Source organism: Balaenoptera physalus, assembly GCF_965194825.1.
Source record: "Balaenoptera physalus genome assembly, chromosome: 3".
NCBI classification, from domain to species: Eukaryota; Metazoa; Chordata; class Mammalia; order Artiodactyla; family Balaenopteridae; genus Balaenoptera; species Balaenoptera physalus.
In genome coordinates, this window is record NC_138890.1 from 18,847,308 (window position 1) to 18,867,312 (window position 20,005).

At 36.8% G+C, this 20,005-nt stretch overlaps 1 protein-coding gene across 3 annotated transcripts in view; it reads right to left on the reverse strand.

Moving 5' to 3' along the window:
* Positions 1–20,005, reverse strand: part of RNF130 (ring finger protein 130) — a 102,964-nt gene that overhangs the window by 65,546 nt on the left and 17,413 nt on the right. For all 3 annotated transcript variants that reach the window (XM_082453519.1, XM_082453518.1, XM_082453517.1), the window contains exon 2: positions 5,295–5,489. In XM_082453519.1, the coding sequence (XP_082309645.1) occupies positions 5,295–5,489 (195 nt within the window). The remainder of the gene's footprint in view (positions 1–5,294; positions 5,490–20,005) is intronic.

Here is a 20,005-nt window from a genome sequence, read left to right on the forward strand (position 1 = left end):
GACAAATTTAGAGCTTATAAGAAAAGTTTTTAAACAGAATCATCAGCATTTTTTTAAAAAGCTGTTATTTTTTAAAAGCTACTGCTTATATGTTTCAGTGTCAGATTCTTCTTGATAATTATGAATTTTTGAAAAAGTGGATGGATCATATGGAAGATACAGAAGAGATATATGCAAACTCAGGCAAAAAGATACAATTAAGACTCTATATCCTGCTATAGCAGTACATTTAAAATGCAAGCTCAACCTTTTCTGAGGTAATTAAATCCATATTCAATTAGAACCTAAAAACTTTAAACAGTTAAAACAATAGTATGACTATTATATTGATATTATAATGTATTATTATATATTAATAATATATATTATTAAAAGCCCATTTTCTTGATGGGCTTTAGAATAAAATAACAGATTGACACTAAGTGGCCCCAAATTATGGATATTTAAAGATATTTTGCAATATGTTTGTGATTTATCTTTATTTGTTTTCATAAAGTGTGAATTTTTACTATTCACAAAGTGATTTATTCTATATTTTACAAAGTATGTTTTTTTTCTATTCATTGCTAGATAATAAATATAAAGCTATATATATTTTTTTAAAGAGAATATGATGGAAAAAAGGTGAAGAGCTATTTAACTAATTCTATTCAACCAGCCAAAGAAACACTAAGCAGCATTTGATACTGCTAATTGACGTAAGATAGAAAAGCAACATTATTATTTGGTTACATGTTTATCTAAATTACCTCATCTTCCTATTAACAATGAAAAAAATGTCCACAGATTCTTACAGACATACAAATAAAACTATAAAAGAGATCTCCAATTTGACAACGATCTGACACAATTTATGACTGTTAAACAGTAAAGTCTATATCAATTTTTAAAAACCAGGAAAAAAAATCCTTAACTTTCAGACAAATGTGCATTATTTTAATGTGCATTATTTTAAACTATCCAAGAGCCCATAACTTCCCCTTTATACTGCCACATATCTGTTCACTACAAAGAACTTATTCTGCCAACTAGAGGCAACAAATAAAACCACAAATTGAGCGGTCTTTCCTGTCAGTGATGTCATGGACACTGCGCCAGAAAAGATGTCCTTCAGTCACCAGATGAAGGGCATTCATTAGAACAAACATGAACAAGCTCCTGAAACATCATCAACAAGGCAAGAAAATGAAATACCTATACTTAACAATGTGGAATTTAAAAATTAGTTATAAAATATATCCTTAAATGGAAAGGAACCTTAACAAAGCTAAATGTCTTCATGAAATCATTTCAATGTAGCACATACTTATTTTGTTCAAGGTATTCTGCTGCCCACTGCAGAGAACAGAAAGATAAGACACAAACTTTAACTTAAAGAAACCCGCAGTCTTCTCTCTACTGCCAGTCTAGTATGCAAATGATGACAACATAAAAGCTAAAGGACAGTACTGTCAAGAGGTACAAAAAGACACCGTGAAGACTGCAAGGGCCTTGGATAGTAAACTCACTGAGGGTGTGACCCAGGGGTCTTTTTTTCAACTCCTACCATTTTGTATTAGTTCATGTCACAATGCATAGCACAAAGGTTTCTTTTCTTAAATGAAGGGTGGATAGAATTGACATGAGAGCAAGGGAGGGCTAAAGCATGGATCTTTGGGTCTACCCCTTGAGATGTGGAGTTATATAGGTCACTGGGGGAATCTAGTGACTCTGATGGAAGGGTCCTTGAACCTCATGTAGAAACAGGAAAAGAAGGGGCTCTATGGAGGGAGAGAGAAGCAGTGACACATTAATGAGCCAGGAAAACAAGTGGTTCTCAGAGCATAAAGATTTTCTATGTTGTCGTCCTACATAACAGGGATTCATGGCCTTCCAGAGAATTAGATTTAGAGACGAAAAAGGTCTTCCCACACAGGAGGCAACGTGGCCTACATCACAGAGGAGGTCAGTGAAAAATCTGAGACTAAAACCTAGTTTTCTTGTCTTTACCTATTTCTCAAAGCAAGATCTGTGGGCCAGTGGCATTAGCCTCACCTAGAAACTTATTAAAAATACAGAATCTCAGGCTATACCCCAGACCTACTGAATCAGAATCTGCATTTTAACAAAATTGCCAGGGGATCCACACGCACATCAAAGTTTGAAGAGTATTCCAGAGCATGTATCTAGATGTGAAATTACTGGATCACAATGTGTGAGTTCTTTAATGTATCAGATGGTGCTAAATTTCTCTCCAAAGTATTGTTATCAGTCACTGTCTCACATTATTCTTTCTAATTTTCTGTGTATCTAATTACAACATAAAGCCATTTCCTATTGATCTTACATTCCATTTGCCTTACGAAAGTTCCATTTCCTAAGAATATATCCTCAAACTCTATCCCTAAATTTCCTTATTTGTGTTGTTATATACTAAAATGTGATAAAAGTTACATGGTCAAATAAATTTAGAAAACCATAGGTTAATCAATTAAAACAAGTCTTTAAGACTTCTCAGAGACCTCATTATGTTTATTAGGATAAAAGTGGAATACTTTTCAAGCATTTTCCAAAACTTATTTTATCATTTACCTTTTTTCTCCATGGGTCCTCTATGGAACATATCTGGATACACTAACATTTCAAGGAACACAGATGGGAAATCTGTGTTAATTTATAGAGAATTTCCTCCTTTTTAAAACAAAAATCATTAAAAAAATTCAATTCCCTCTCTAATAATCCCCAGATCTTCTCATACTTAAAAGACTCTCATTCTCGCTACTTCTCTGTGGTTCTGTGTATGTAAAATAACATCACAGAGAAAGAAAAATACATTCTGCTCAGCTTAATTTCTCCCTATTCATTTTTCATGTTTTCAGTAAGAAGAAATCAGTAAGGTCCAAAATTTCAAATAGTTTTTCTTACCTCTAAGGCAGCTGAGGAGAGCAAACTGTCACCTGCTCTGAGACCTAAGCAGAAAAGCCAGTCTTTTTTAAAAAAAATTTTTATTGGAGTATAGTTGATTTACAATGTTGTGTTAGTTTCAGGTGTACAGCAAAGTGAATCAGTTATACATATACATATATCCACTCTTTTTTAGATTCTTTTCCCATATAGGCCATTACAGAGTATTAAGTAGAGTTCCCTGTGCCATACAGTAAGTCTTTATTAGTTATCTATTTTATATACAGTAGTGTGTATATGTCAATCCCAATCTTCCAATTTATCCCCCCACCTTACCCCCTGGTAACCAAAAGTTTAAAAAACTAGTCTTGAATCCAGTGTTCCCACACAAGATGTCCTGCAAAATCAGACTGACCCTTAATTTCCTTTTGGTTTCCCTGAAGAAATGAAAAGTGATCTCTGCATAGTGAAAATCACACGTTCTTTCTATTTTATTCTTTATAACTTTTCTTTAGTTTCAGTTTTTCTACAATGAGCATGTGTTACTTTTGCAATTACAAAAAAAAATTTTGGTTCTAAGACGCTTAATTTGAAGGGAAGAAAACAAGTCAGAGCAATAAAATTTAAATCCGTCTGCATTATCCTATCAAGATACACACAAAAGTATCAATGACCCTCAATTAGGCTGAGATCTTTGCAAGATAAATGTCTAAAATCGATTATGTGAATATTAACTACATGATTAAAATGTTAATTCTTGGGCTTCTTGAGTGGCACAGTGGTTAAGAATCCGCCTGCCAATGCAGGGGACACGGGTTCGAGCCCTGGTCCAGGAAGATCCCACATGCCGCGGAGCAACTAAGCCTGTGTGCTACAACTGAGCCTGTGCTCTAGAGCCTGCGAACCACAGCTACTGAAGCCCGTGCACCTAGAGCCCGTGCTCCACAAGAGAAGCCACCACAATGAGAAGCCCGCGCACTGCAATGAAGAGTAGCCCCCGTTCGCTGCAACTAGAGAAAGTCCGCACGTAGCAACGAAGACCCAACGTAGCCAAAAAAAAAAAAGTTAATTCTTTAAATAAGTCATTAATCTTTAAAATTTTTATGAATGCGGAATGAAAGTTTATCTAGGTTTCAACTTTAAAAGAGTGAACTGATGAACTGAAAGAACACCAAAAAACCTTTGTCTAAGCCTCTCTTCTGCTGGCCTTTGCCTGCTTCAGTCTCCTGGTCTGTAAGTGGGAAAGTACCTGTACCATACATGGTTATGGTGAGGATTGGCTATGAAAATATATAAAAAAGGGGCTCCTCTACATCATATGTCATCAGAGAAACATAAATTAAAACAACCTATTACAACGGCCAAGATACAAAAACTGATAACACTAAATGCTGGTGAGGATGTGGAGCAACAGGAACTCTCATTCACTGCTGGTGGGAATACAAAATGGTACAGCCACTCTGGAAGACAGTTTGACTGTTTCTTACAAAACTAAACATCCTCTTACCACACAACTCAGCAATCATGCTCCTTGGTATTTATCCAGGGGAGCTGGAAACTTATGACCACACAAAAACCTGCACACAGATGTTTATAGTGGCTTTATTCATAATTGCCAAAACCTGGTAGCAACCAAGATGTCCTTCAGTAGGTGACTTGATAAACTGTGGTACATCCAGACAATGGAATATTATTCAGCACTCAAAAGAAATGAGCTATCAAGTCATGAAAAGACATGGAGGAAACCTAAATGCATATTACTAAATGAAAAAAGCCAGTCTGAAAAAAGCCCAGGTTTTGCTGGGAACATAAAATTGCTCTAAAAAATAAATTCTATTAAAACCCAAAAAAGCTCATAGCCATATAGCCATATAGTGCCTGCCATATATACAGCGGTGCTCAATAAATTGCAACTACTGTTACTAAAACAGGTACATTAGAAATATCCTAAATGCTTCCACAAGAAATGAAGAAATATTATTACTACTGTAATTATAATAATTACTAAGTCAGTTTCAACATTTATCCTGATAAGATAAAAAGCATCCTTCTCAAACAGGTAATCCTTAAGAATCCATGACATAACTTGGATGAATGGTTCTAAATCTAATATATTATTTTTCAAAGTTATCAAGTAAAATGTAAAATGACTAAGGATTCAGTCACAGCCAGTTACTTAATAAGTGCAAGTTTTACAGGCTTTTATGGTCATTATTTAAGAAAAAGAAAAAAGTTCAACTAAAGGAAAAAAAGACATGCATCTCAACAAAGAAATGGCAATACCAAAAATAAATATAATCATTGAATTATGTTGGAAATGATATGGTTTGAGCAAGAGGTAGAATTCCTACCTATAAAGCAATCATTTCTCAGAAGAAAAACAAAATCTACAGTTTCCTTTTTTTGTTTACCTGGATGAGTCATGGTGACTGGCTCCTCTTTGGATTTATTATTGTATATGACTACAGCAACTGCATTGTGGAAAGCAGCCCGTGATATTTTCTCTTTAAAGGTGCAATTTCCCCTCTGCAGCAAGGCAATCCACTGTTTGATGTTAGGAGGGACAAAGAACCGTGTTTGAGGATCACAGCCCAGATGATCAGCAACTAAATAGATGAGAAAAGAAAAAGAAAACAGACATTAATTTTTTCAAGTAAATAAAATCAATCAAGTCTTCATCAAAGTGCTTAACTATTCTCTGGATACCATACAGCTCTAAAGCACTGCAAGCAGCTCACTGCCAGCAGAGCTATAAATACATCCACAAAGGACAATGCAATGAATCTGAATCTACATCTGCACAGGGAGAGAGATGCTTCATTAAAATGTTACCTGTAATGCAAATTAAAACCATGAAAAATTCTGTTTAACTTTATAGATTGACAAAAATATAAAAGACTGATAATATCCAATGTGGGCTGGTGAAGAGGAGGGAAAAAACGCAAACACAGAGAACCCCCCAGAAACCCAAGTGACTGAGCTACCCTGACTTCTGCTCATTCATCTGCAGTTACTCATCTCTTGATCCCCATCTCCCACAATCACCACAAGGAGACTGATTTTGCTTGGGGAAAATTAGGAAGCCAAACTAATCTTCGGTTCAGTTACCCAGCAGTCTTGTTGAAATTCAAGCATGCTTGAACAAATTTCTCAGTAAGTGTCAAAGGAAATTAGAAAAGTTCAGGCCTGTATTTGAAAGTTTAAATTAGCTAAAATAACATGAAACTAGAATTAAGATGTTATTCCTCTAATTTATATTTACTGGTAAATATTACCCTACAATTTCACATTAGGATACATATATTAACTTACTATATCCACTTGTCTAACAAGATACATAAAGATACCAAAACTATCCCTTGGGACAATAAATTACATGGTCATTGTCCTACATTTGGAGGGACAGTTTTTTCAAGTACATTTAAATTTGTACTTGAAGCTCATCAATTTCTGATCCTGCAAACATGGTAATCATAGATCAGGCACTCTTCGCAAATCTTAAAAAGCTGTCCCGGTTGCTCTTTCCACTCCTCATCCTCGCATTTATAACAGGTTAAAATGAAAAGGGAAGGGCAGTTCAGAAGGAGGAAAAAAGTCACAAATGTTATTTTGAAGACCGCAGGTAGGCAGTTCCAGAGGACAATGGGCCCAAGTCCTCCTGGAGCCGGTCGCCAGTACTTTGAGGGCTGAGAGGGAGGGAGGGAGAGGAACACAGCACAAAAGGGTAACACCAGAAGCAAATAAATAATGAAAATATTAAATAAATATTAATCAATAATAAAGTGTATAAAAAGACAACACCAGTGGGGAAATGTTTGCTTTCTACACCCCAGAAGCACACTGCTTAGCAAAAGAAATTCTCTTATTATCATGGTGATGGATGGCAATGAGAGCATATTTGCTACCAGAGGTCTCCTAATACACAGTTAAGTGGGAGATAAATGATTTCACAATTCGCCATGATTGATATTGTCGACGACTATGACTCATCCTTTTCCTTAAACAGTTTCTGCATTCTGAAACTTTAGTCCTTTCTCAAATTAAACAGAGAGAAAAAAGCTTATGTAATGATTTTAGTAGTCAACTATTGAAAGACACAGTCAAGGCATCATGAAACTTTGAAATCCTGAAACAGACTGTTTACTTTCAGTAATATCTGTTTCACAGATAATTATGCTGTTTAAAAATATAAGCGTTTAGCCAATGTGTTATGATAACCTGTCTTGGGAAAATTTTCAAGAATATCTGAAGAGATCTGTATGCTTGTCTTCTGTGAAACATTCACTATTTTTCCTGTGACTTATCCTGTCCTCCCTATGATTTCTTACTCATTCACAGTGTAGTGAAGAGAAAACAACACAGTTATGGAAGCAGCAAGACCTGGGGTCCAAATTCTAGATCAACGATTTATTAGTCGAGCACTGTCACAGGTTCAATTTTCTGATCTTCTATTTCTACTAATTTATAAAGACTGTATGTGTCAATCCCAATCTTCCAATTTGGGATTGACACATACACACTACTGTATATAAGATAGATAACTAATAAGGACCTACTGTACAGCACAAGGAACTCTACTCAATACTCTGTAATGGCCTATATGGGAAAAGAATCTAAAAAAGAGTGGATACATGTATTTCTATTACAGATTCACTTTGCTGTACACCTGAAACTAACACAACACTGTAAATCAATTATACCCCAATTAAAAAAAAAAACAGATTGAAATACAATTCTTACCTTACCAGAGTTATGTATGTGAAAAAGTCTATAATAATTCTTCTACCCTTGAGTGCTGAAAAAATTAACTTCCCTTCCCTTAGTTTTCTGGGTGCCATCCTATCTTGTCCTAGTGATCCAGCTTGGTGCCATGGGGATGTTCTACACAAATGTGTGTGAAGTCTACCCACAGCCCGGCAGCACACCTCCACTCCATACCCTTTGCTCCTAATAGCTACCACAGCCCAGCAGCATGCCTCCACCCCATATCCCTTGCTCCTAATAGCTACCACTCCGTTTCCTTCTTTCTCCCTGATGCTCTGACAGTATCACTGTCCACTTAGAAGAACAGCAGTTTACTAATTGTCACAATGTCTAACACTGAAAAGACACACCGAGGGGAGCAATAACAGAGCAAAATCAAACACACTGAAGGAAAACTTTAAAATTCCCTTAAGGATTGCCCGCCCACTAAGAACAGATTCTATGAACAACTGCATCATCAAAACAAATGCCAACAACAGACTGTATGAGCAAAAGAATGTTCCTGCTCCCCCAAATTTATCCAAATCATCATTCACAAAAGGTCTTTGAAAACATTTGTATCAGTAAGAATATAATATGCAATAATAAGAAACTCCAGTTCTTGTTCAAGGAAGTAGTTATTCAGAAAAAGAAAATAAGGGGTTTTCATAATCACTTAATACCATGGTATGCTTATTTTATCTATCTATTCTTTTCTGTAATTAAAAAATAACTTGAACAATGAAAATAATGTCAACAGCTCTAAAACAAATTCCCAAGAGGACTGATGACTGATTGTGATTAAGTGGCACTACTGCAAAATTTAATACCAGTTGTTCATACTTGAAGCAATTTATTAAGTGAAGACATGGTAGAATGGCATAAAAGATCTATGAACTAGTAAATTTTTTTTCATTAAAAGTCATAATGAAAATGTGAAATTATAGGTGATATAAAATATTAAAGTATTTTACAATTTTATTTGTCAATTATACCTCAGTAAATCTGGAAAAAAATTTTACATTACTGGAAAACTTCAGTTTTTTTCTGTATGGCCTTTCCTGTTGAGTCCAGAAATAGTTACGAGACTTTTATTTATTCCTTGACAAGAACCAAACAATTCTGGACAGGAACAATTATGGAATCCTCATCTCAACGAATATTAGCTTAAATGCTCAGCAACGTACTAAATACCAAAGAGAAATACAATAGAACCAAACATCTTGGTCTTAAATGTTAAAGAACCACTAAATGTATTGAGGAGGCATGCCTGGCACAGAAATTAAATATCAGCAAGGTAGTTTAAAGTGCCAACACAGAGTGCTTAGAAATTTAGGAAAGGAAAAGAGCAACATAATGGTTAAGGTTTAGTGGAAGTTGGAGGCTAAAACACTTGAAAACTGCTCAAGCAAAAAGGAGGCAGGTGTACAAGACTAGCACAAGAACACAGAACAAAGATTAAGAGCCTCTCTCCAACTTTTGTGAAAATCAAATAAGATGATATATTGAAAGGCTGATACTAAATATTTGAATATTTAAAGGGCTCTCTGAGTGGATAAGTAAATAAATAAATAAAATCTCTCTTCCCTACCCCACAGCAGCCTGAAGTTCTCCACTTTGATTAATTTCACTTAATAATTTCACCCCATTTCTTAAAAATGCAAACACCCCATCTGCTCAGTAGTGATGTCCACATTGTTGTGTGGGTGATGTTTCCTCCTGCGCCCTGAGAACTTGAAAGAGCCTTGCGGGGCTAGGGCACTTGACGGATGGTTGCTGGATTCCTTAGGCACGCAGCACGGGTACCCCAATGTGACTCTTGCTCTCAGAGGCTGCGTGTCTTGTTTCCTCCACCTTAAACGCCAATCCCACCACTCCTTTGCTGACCACCTCCTAAGCCTCAGGATTGTGCTAAAATATCTTCTCTGGAACGTCTTCCCAGTCTCCTAAGGCTGAGTTGGGTGCTTTATTCATGTTTCCATGGTACCCTGAGATTCCATTTATTTTAGCATTTATCACACTTTATTAGTAACTGGCTGTTTATTCTGAGTCTCTCCTAAAGCATGAGATCTAGCATCTCCGCCAGTATCTCTGGCATACAGAAGACGCTTAACTTACCTGATGACGGGAGCAAGAGAAGAATGACAGAGGGAGATTAAGCAAGACCTGATATAAAGAAAAAGCTTGTGCCAAAGACCTCTCTGTTTCATGTGGTAATGTTCTGACAGGGGTAATGTTCTATCAGTTGTTTCCTACAAAAGAAGTAAAAATAAAAATGAGCCTAACTAGTTACCCTAAATTTAGATGTTTCCATTATCAGTACGTTCTGATTATTTGCTTTTCTGTTTTCACATTAATTATAATCTCTTTAATCTTTAGATTTCTTACTTCTACCTTGTCTTTATTTTCTGTTTGTTAAATTTTAATTTTATGATTCAAAGGAAAAAATACAATTCTTTATTTTTGTTCCCAACTTTTTTTTTTAAATTGAAGTATAATTGATTTACAATGTTGTACTAGTTTCAGGTGTACAGCAAAGTGATTCAGTTATATATATATATATGCGTGTGTGTGTGTGTACGTGTATGTATGTGTGTATATGTATATACATATATATATATATCCTTTTTCAGATTGTTTTCCATTATAGGTTATTAAAAGATACTGAATATAGTTCCCTGTGCTATACAGTAGGTCCTTGTTGTTTATTTTATATGTAGTAGTGTGTATCCGTTAATCCCAAATTTCTCCCTCCTGCCCTTTCCCCTTTGGTAACCACAAGTTTGTTTTTCACCCAACTTCTTAATTTAATACATTCAGCTACTGGACTTAAGTATCTAGCTTTTGGGGTTTTCCTGGTGGCACAGTGGTTGAGAATCTGCCTGCCAATGCAGGGGACACGGGTTCGAGCCCTGGGCTGGGAAGATCCCACATGCCGCGGAGCAACTAGGCCCGTGAGTCACAATTACTGAGCCTGCGCGTCTGGAGCCTGTGCTCCGCAACAAGAGAGGCCGCGATAATGAGAGGCCCACACACCGCGATGAAGAGTGGCCCCCACTTGCCGCAACTAGAGAAAGCCCTCGCACAGAAACGAAGACCCAACACAGCCATAAATAAATAAATAAATAAATAAACTCAAAGTTAAAAAAAAAAAGTATCTAGCTTTTATCCCTTCACACTTCCATGGATAAATTTACTTTCTTACTATTTCTACACTTTCACTTAAATCTAACATCTTATTTCTCTTTATAACTTATCTTTATCAGTTATTTAGTCTAGTTGAAAATGTTTACTCTTCCTTTTGTTTTAATTTTCTGTTAACTTATTTGTAAGTTTCAATTTTTTTCTTAACCTTGTATATACTTTTTAAAATCCCCCCCACCCCATACTTCTGTTACATTTTTTTTCTGTTAGGATCTGTTATCATAATGGTCTGCAAAAATGATCTGGACCCTAGCCCTTCTTGATTTCTCAGGAACCTTGTATTAATGATCATTCCCTCTTTTTCTTTTTCCTCTCATTTAAACCTGCCTGTCTCTTCCATCTTAAAAATAAAGGAGAAGAAGAAAGAAAGATATCTCAAAAGATTCCCTTTTACTGCCACTGTTCTCAAGAGCTGCTTGTACCTGTGATTCTCATCTCCTCAGTATCCACCCATTCCTCATCACATTTTAATCTCTGCATCCAGCCACTCCACTAAAAGTGCTCTGATTAAAAGGCACCAATAACCTCAGTGTTGCTAAATCCCAGGACATGCCTAATCCTCTTCCAAACTGACCTTGCAGCAACATCTGTCCCAGCTGAGCACTCTTCTCTCTTGGCTCTCAGGACTCTCATCCTCCTGGCTTTCCTCTTCCTCCTCTTCCTCCACAGCCCTCCTTCCTAGTCTTCTTGACTGACTCCATTCCCTCCACATGAGCACTCAAACCACTTGGACGTAGGTCTAAGACTCTCCAGAGCTAGAATTCTCTCTACGTTGATGGCAGACTTTTTTTACTGGAATAATGATGCTTACTAACATTTAATGCCAATCAGCCCTTTTCTGAGACACTATTTTTCAAATTTTACTTCTATAAATCCATAGTTTCCAATATATACAACTAAATCAGAATGCTAAGAATCAGGAGAGGAATACAGATAATTACACGCAGGGAAGAGATGGTCTTGCTTTGATGAGCTAACAGACATCCTTGAATGTCTTTACTGGTTCACACAGAAGGAGGCATAGGAGAGCACCTGTAGGCAGGTGTATGGACAGTCACTTTCTAATTTATTTGTTTCCTGGCAGCTTTGCCCCACTTCCAGGCAAGGCCATGGGATCACCTTGAGGTTTCAAATGGATTCTATCAGTTGCCAAAAAAACCCACCCCAAACCAAAACCAGAAACAGAAACCTAATTTAATTTGGGCATCACCTCTACACAGTCATATGCTTTAACTGACACCTACTTGAGAGCAAGCTTTAGGGGGGAGGGAGGCAGACAGATGACCTAAGATGAGGCACACAGAAGTTAAATTACATATGAAGGAGAGGCCTTTTCTCTGTTTTCCACAGGATGTGAATAAGGAAACATGTGACTCCAGTTGTTGCCGGCAGTCATTTTGTGATAAAGAGGGGAACAATCTTAGGATAAAGTTAAAGCTATGATGGCAAAGGGACACTGAAAGGGACAAGATCCTTGGTAACACTGCTGAGCGCTGAATCTCTGAACCCTGAAAGCTGCCCTACCTTGGAGTTTCCAGTTCTGATACAGGATTAATGTCCTCCTTATCTGTAATCAATCTAAGCAGGAATCTGTTACTTGGAGCACTCACACTCCTCATGTGAGTCAAGCGGCAAAGGTCAAGACTGGGGCTTTATCCCTGCTGAGGGGCTCTCTTAATCCATCTGGATCCTTGGCAACTCAAGCCCACCAAGAAGATCAAATCATAAGAAGAAAGCTTCTTGGAAAAGTCCTTTGACACAGGGAGGCAGCTGTGAAGCCAATTCTTTGCCTCCCTCCCTCCCTTGAGGGGAGTGGTAGCTATTCAGGAGCGGAGAGCTTCACTTGAAGACTAACATTTAAAGCAAGGGTTCTTGACAAGGATACATGGGTAGAATCCAGGAGGCCAGGGAGATCGTCTTTACTTTCACTAAAGGCTAACTGACATTTAGCATTTTCTTCATCTATAACTCTGTAACCAGTAGAAACTACATTAATTTTTGTTATCTCAAAATACTGGTAATTAAAGTTATTAAACCCACACCAAGAGCTTGTTACTTAATATGTTAATAAAGAATCACATCTACTACTATGTCACAAATATTTTAAATACGTTGATACCGTGTTTCAGTATACCTGGTTTCCTTTAATCCTATTTACTTTTATACTGATCACTATCCTAAGAAGTCCATAGTTTTCTTTTTCACTAGACTGCAAAAGGAGTCTCAACTGCCAGGTTTAGTTTGTTTAATTTATATGATATATTTGTATCTGTTTCTATTACTTTACTTTGTTCTTATTATCCCTAAGCTTCTTTATACTCCCCCCACCCCCAACTTCTGAATGAATAAAGAAAAATTTTCTTTATTCCCCTCTTTTCTTCCATCTATATACTCAAGTTCTATTTTTTAGAAGTTACCCTTAAAAAATTAACATGCATACCTGATAAAAAGTTTACATTTAATCAATGTCTCTATCTTCTTCCTAAATAACACAAGGCTCTTAAAAGGGCTACCATAACAAAGTACTATAAATTTGGTGGTTTAAACAACAGAAACTTATTCTCTCACAGTTCTGAAGGCCACAAGTCTTAAATCAAGGTTGTTGGCAGGGCCATCTTCCCTCTGAAGGTCCTAGTGGAGAATCCTTGCTTGCCTCTTTTGGCTTGGTAGCTCCAGGTGACCTTGGCTTGTGGCTGCATCACTCCAACCTCTGCCTCTGTCTTCACATGGCCTTCTCCTCTGTGTCTGTCTCTTCACTTCTGTCTCTTATAAAGACACTCATCATTGGATTTAGGACACACCTATGCAATCAAGGATGATCTCATCTAAAGATCTTTAATTTAATTACATCTGCAAAGACCTTTTTTCCAAATAACGTTTCCACATTCACAGGTTCCAAGGATTAGGACATGAATGTACTCCGGGGAGACTACCATTCACCCCCCCCTTCAGAATGAGACTCCAACCACCACCTTTCATCATATGTGTAATTGCCCACTATGCAGTTCCACCTTGCTTTAATTATCCCCTCCCTAATATTCAATGTTTCATACACTCAATGTTTGTTACACTTTACCTACAGATGCTTGTCAGTCCTTACATCAGTCAGGGTTCTCCAGAGAAACAGACCAGTAAGTTATTTGTGTGTGTATAAAGAGATTTATTTTGTAAGGAACTGGCTCATGCAATTACAGAGGCTGACAAGTCCCAAGATCTGCAGGGTAAGTCAGCAAGCTGGAGAATTGATGGTGGAGTTCCAGTCCAAAGGCTGGCAGGCATGAGACCCAGGGCGCGATGATGTTTCAGTTTAACTCCAAAGGCAGGAAAAAGCCAATGTCCAGTTTGTAGGCAGTCAGGCAAGAGGAATTCTCTCTTATTTGGAGGAGAATCAGCCCTACTGTTTCATCCAGGCCTTCAAGTGACTGGATGAGGTCCACCCACAACAGGGAGGGCAATCTGCTTTAATCAGCTTTATTCAATCTATCAATTTATGTGTTAATGTCATCGAAAAATACCCTCACAGAAACACCCAGAACGATGTTTGACCAAATACCTGGGAAACCTGTGGCCCCGTGAAGGTGACACATAAAATTAATCATCACAGTACTCCTCACATCTCACTTTTCCCTTCTGTGTTTCCTCCTTCTTACTTATTCTACATCTTTTAGAAGTTCTTTCAATAAAGATCTGTTAAGAGTAAACTTGCTTTTTCGGGTAAACCTGTCTTTACACATCTGAAAACTTCTTTCACTTTCGCTCATTCTTGAATGATAAATTAGGGTAAAAAGTCTAGATTGTTATTGTTCTGTCAGCACACTAAAGATAATATTCCATTGTCTTCTGCTTCTTATGTTGAGAAGAGGCTGAACAAAACATTTTAATTATGTAGGCTCTCAAATGTAACCTACTTTTTACTTTTGAATCTAATATTTTAAGAAGTAAAATAAATATGATTAATCACCAATTCTTACCTTTTTGGTTATATTCTGAAGAAACAAACTTTTCACTACCTTTTCATATAGAATTTTAAAGGAGAAGGAAACAATAAAATATCTTCTGTACACTTAGAGTGCTGGATATATCAATCCACATTGCAAGAAGGGTCATACGTAGCTGAACCGTCAGCAAGTTTAATTGCCAATAGCTATCCATTATCATTTGTCTTCTATACTTAGTTACTGTAGATCTCAAATGGATTTTGATTATTTTTTATATCCTTAGAACTTATATATATCTGTTGGATGTTCTCCATGACATAATAAAAAGCATCTTAAAAGTAATTTTAAATGATGGCTAACTCAAATCACTTAACTTGAAAAGTCATGTTCAGAAATAATTTCTATTACAACTGATGTAACAAATACTTCATGCATAAGAGATGCTATAAATCGAAATAACTAAAAATCACTGCTAGGTCCTTGTACAATCATGGTATCATAGTACACATACACAAGTGCTAATTATTTCATCCACATCACTCCCCATTCCACAAAAGCATCATAACACTGAATACAACTATTTCTGAGGCCTTCTTTTCTGCTGGCTCCTATCCATCATGTATTCCTCCCACCACAAGGATGGTTCAACATCCACAAATCAATGTGACACACCACATTAACAAAAAGAAGGATAAAAATCATATGATCATCGCCATAGATGCTGAAAAAGCATATGATAAAATTCAGCATCCATTTACGATAAAAACTCTCAACAAAGTAAAATGGGTAGAGAGGGAATGTACCTCAACATAATGACAAGCCCACAGCTAACATCATACTCAACAGTGAAAACCTAAAAGCTTTTCCTCTAAGGTCAGGAAAAAGACAAGGATACCCACTCTTGCCACTTTTATGCAGCATAGTACTGGAAGTCCTAGCCAGTGCAATTAGACAAGAAAAAGAAATAAAAGGCATCCAAATCTGAAAGGAAGAAGTAAGACTGTCTCTATTTGTAGATGACATGATATTGTATATAGAAAACTCCAAAGACTCCACCAAAACACCGTTAGAACTAAGAAACAAATTCCATAAAGTCGCAGGAGGCAAGATCAATATATGTAAATCAGCTGTGTTTCTATATACTGATAACAGACTATCAGAAAGATAAATTAAGAAAACAATCCCATTTACAATCGCATCAAAAAGAATGAAATAGGGTCTTCCCTGGTGGTGCAGTGGTTAAGAGTCCACCTGCCAATGCAGGGGACATGGGTTCGAGCCCTGATCCAGGAAGATCCCACATGCTGCGGAGTAACTAAGCCCGTGCACCACAACTACTGAGCCTGTGTCTATAGCCTGCGAGTCACAACTACTGAAGCCCGCGTGCCACAACTACTGAAGCCTGTGCGCCTAGAGCCTGTGCTCTGCAACAAGAGAAGCCACGGCAATGAGAAGCCCTCGCACTGCAACGAAGAGTAGCCCCCGCTTGCCGCAACTAGAGAAAGCCCGCTTGCCTCAACTAGAGAAAGCCCACGTGCAGTAACGAAGACCCAACACAGCCAATAAATAAATAAATAGATAAATAAATACATCAAATCTAAAAAGAATGAAATACCTAGGAATAAACTTAACCAAGGAGGTGAAAGACCCATACAATGAAAACTATAAGACACTGACAAAAGAAACTGAAAAAGACACAAATAAATGGAAAAATAATCTGTGCTCATAGACTGGAAGAATTAATGTTGTTAAAATGTCCATTCTACCCAAAGCAATCTACAGATTCAGTGTAATCCCTAAAAAAAGTCCAATGACATTTTTCACAGAAACTGAATAAACAATCCTACAATTTGTATGGAAGCACAAAATACCCCAAATAGCCAAAGCAATCTTGAGAAAGAAGAACAAAGGTAGAGGCATCATGCTTCCAGATTTCAAACTATATTACAAGACTACAGTAATCAAAATAGTATGATATTGGCATAAAAACAGACACATAGATCAATGGAACAGAATAGTCTCCAGAAACAAACCCACACATATATGGTCAATTAATTTACTACAAAGGAGCCAAGAATATGCAATAGGGAAAGGACAGTCTCTTCAATAAACAGTGATGGGAAAACTGGACAGCCACATGCAAAAGAATGAAACTGGACCACTATCTTACACCATACACAAAAACAAGGGTCCTTGTTTCATGCAAATTTCTATTGACACAGTTCCCCACTATTCCTAACATTTCACAGGTGCTAGCTAAGTGTGTGATATTGCTGTTATCCCTTGAATTAATGATGTTAGTTAAAAGAGATGACTCATTCTCATAAAAAAAAAAAAATTATGGGCTAGGAACAGTGTCACTCACACTAACAGGAGAAGTATTTGTCCAGAGGCTAACTGACCACTGACGGAAGGACTTTAAGCGAAACTGCTGAGGAAGGAGGTAAGAGAACATGAAAAAAAAATCATGAAATCAGTCCCTATGGAGGACAATTAGAAAAAAAATAACACGGTGAGAGACTATTCATATAAGAAAACAAATGAGAACAGGAAGTTTAAAGTTTTCATAATCTGAGATGTTTGTAAACCAATAAATATAAGTAATGAGAAAAATATTTAAAGTTTACCCTAAATATACAAAATAACCAATGAGATTTGTTGAAGTGGGTCTCAAGATTGGCTGATAATAATAGAAAAGAATACTTTACCTAAGAACCTACTATTTGGAGGAAAAAAGGAAAAGCAGTTATTTTACATCAAGATAATGTACATCCTTCAAGAAAATTTAAGTGAAAACAACTCAGAACATGCCTGAGAGATAGAAATGAGACTTTGACGGGGGCAATATAACAAGGTCAACTGGCCCAATGGAGTAAATACAAAGGTTCTTTACAGATCACAAAACTGGCCGACAAGATAGAGTACTGATAGGGGTTCCAGTCATCTACAAAACTGCAGAAATCTCATTTAGCTAAAAGCAGGATGTCTAACAAGTTCCTGATCTGCTTTACTGTTCATTTCATCTCCCACAGGATAATTGCTAGGGATAACCAGAGGAAAATGCTACCCAGAACATAACATATACCCAGATTGTGGGGTGACTAGTTACTTGGAAGAAAGCAACCTATCATTTTACAGTATGCAAAACTCAAGGCAAAAAAGCTGGGTAATTACAAATCATCTCGATGAGAAAGAAAATGAAGAAATCAGCAAGAATGCACAAAATAAATTCAACTTTAAGGAAGACTCGTACAAAGTAAAGGCCAATGCAGGATGACAATATAGACTTATAAAAATTCTCCCCAAAACTAAAAAGCTCAGAAAGAGTTGAAAGTTGCCAGTAATGACAGGAACAAGCAAAGGGGCTTCTCTCAATCCCTTCCCAAAAGATTTCAGTTTTTACAGAGCAAGAAGAATAGGAAAGAAATAGGTCCACTGCTCAGGGCCAAGAAAACAATGGATGAAAACATTTCTCAAAAACTTTTTTGCTTTTGTTTCCCTGTAAAGGAGAACCACCTGAGAACTAAGACAACCAGAGCAAGGCTAAAGCACCCTGGAAATGGGCTGAGTTCATAAGAAAGCAAATATATTCTTAGGATAGGTCTCCCAGTTCATCTCAGTAAAACTGCTGTTCATAGCTTGTGCATTCATGCTGGTTTCTTCAAGTAATCTCTCATCCCATTAAAATAATTTATAATTACCCAGCTTTCTTTGCTCTGGTGTTTGCAAACTTAAAAATGTTATAGTTGCTTTCTTCCAAATTTCTAGTCACTTTGCTTTACATCACCAAATGCAAAGAATACTTCCCAGTCCTCAGCATGCCATCCTCCTCAGCAGTGTCAGAGGTAGCAAACCACTTAACTTTTGAGACAATATATATTTCTTTGGTCTCTTCCCTCTCCTTCTCAGTCTTCTTGGCTATCCAGTTGTCCCAGCACCCTCTGTTGAAAAGACTGTTCTTTTCCTCACTCAATTGTGTTGGCACCTTTGTCAAAAATCAATTGATCATAAATTAAGGGTTTATTTCTGGTTCTCAGTTCTATGCCATTGATCTATATGTCTATGCCAGTCCACAGGGACTTGTAAGTTTTGAAATCAGGAAATGTAGCCCTCTAATTTTGTTTTTCTTTTGCAAGATTGTTTTGACAATTCTAGGTCCACATAAATTTTGCTTGCCAATTTCTGCAAAAAGCCAGCTGGTATTTTCTTAGGCTTATTGAATCTGTAGGTCAGTTTGGGGGAGTACTTTCACTATAACAATATTAAGTCTTTAGATCCATGAACATGGGATGTCTTTCCATTTATTTAGGTCTTCTGGAATTTCCTGTGACAGTATTTTGTAGTTTTCAGGGCCAATGACATTTTAAATGATATTAAAAATATATTTTCTAACTGTTTGTTCTGGCATACAGAAGTACAACTGACTGTGTGTGTGTTTGTATTGATCTTGTATCTAGTGACCTTTCTAAATTTACTCAACTTTTAAAAAAATCACTCAGTAATAATAAATGAGAAACAAAGGTTTAATGACATTTAATTATGGATTAACACTGGCTGCCTTTCTCAATCCATGTCAGATGGTTGTGTATCTCATATGGTATCTGAGGTATCCTGAATGAAGAGTGATCCCACAAATGTAAAGTGGATGTCAGTGACTCCCTCACACATGTGTTTTTTCAGTTAATTGCAAAATAGCATATATACTCAGTTACGTGGATTTATACATGACACCATCTACTTTTAACTAAATGTCCCTCACTAAATGGACAATGCCTTAAAAACATCCCTACAAAATAAAGCAAAAATAAATTGGCAGAGCTGACATTTCTACTCCGGTACAACCTCTTTTTAGTTACCATAAAAGGTTTTAAAAAACCCAACTAATCAGATTTGTAAAAGAAAGCCCCCAAATTAGAAATGATCATGAAAGACTATTAGAAATACTTATTACAGCTGTTATTAGCTATTAACCTAAGTGTTAGGCTTTAAGGTACTATGTCAAAGAAAACCAATAGTGTGGTTTAACATTTGTAAGTATAATACATATATTGGGGATAAATGTACACGCACAACCGAAAAAGTTTGTGCCCCAGTACTACAGGGAATGGGTTAGAGAGGGCACCAGCAGACACAGGGAAGCCAGTCAGGAGGCCACAGTCTAGGTAAGAGATTAGAGAAGGCTGCACTGGATGTGGAGAGAAATGGATACATTTTAGAGATATTCAGGAATTTGGATC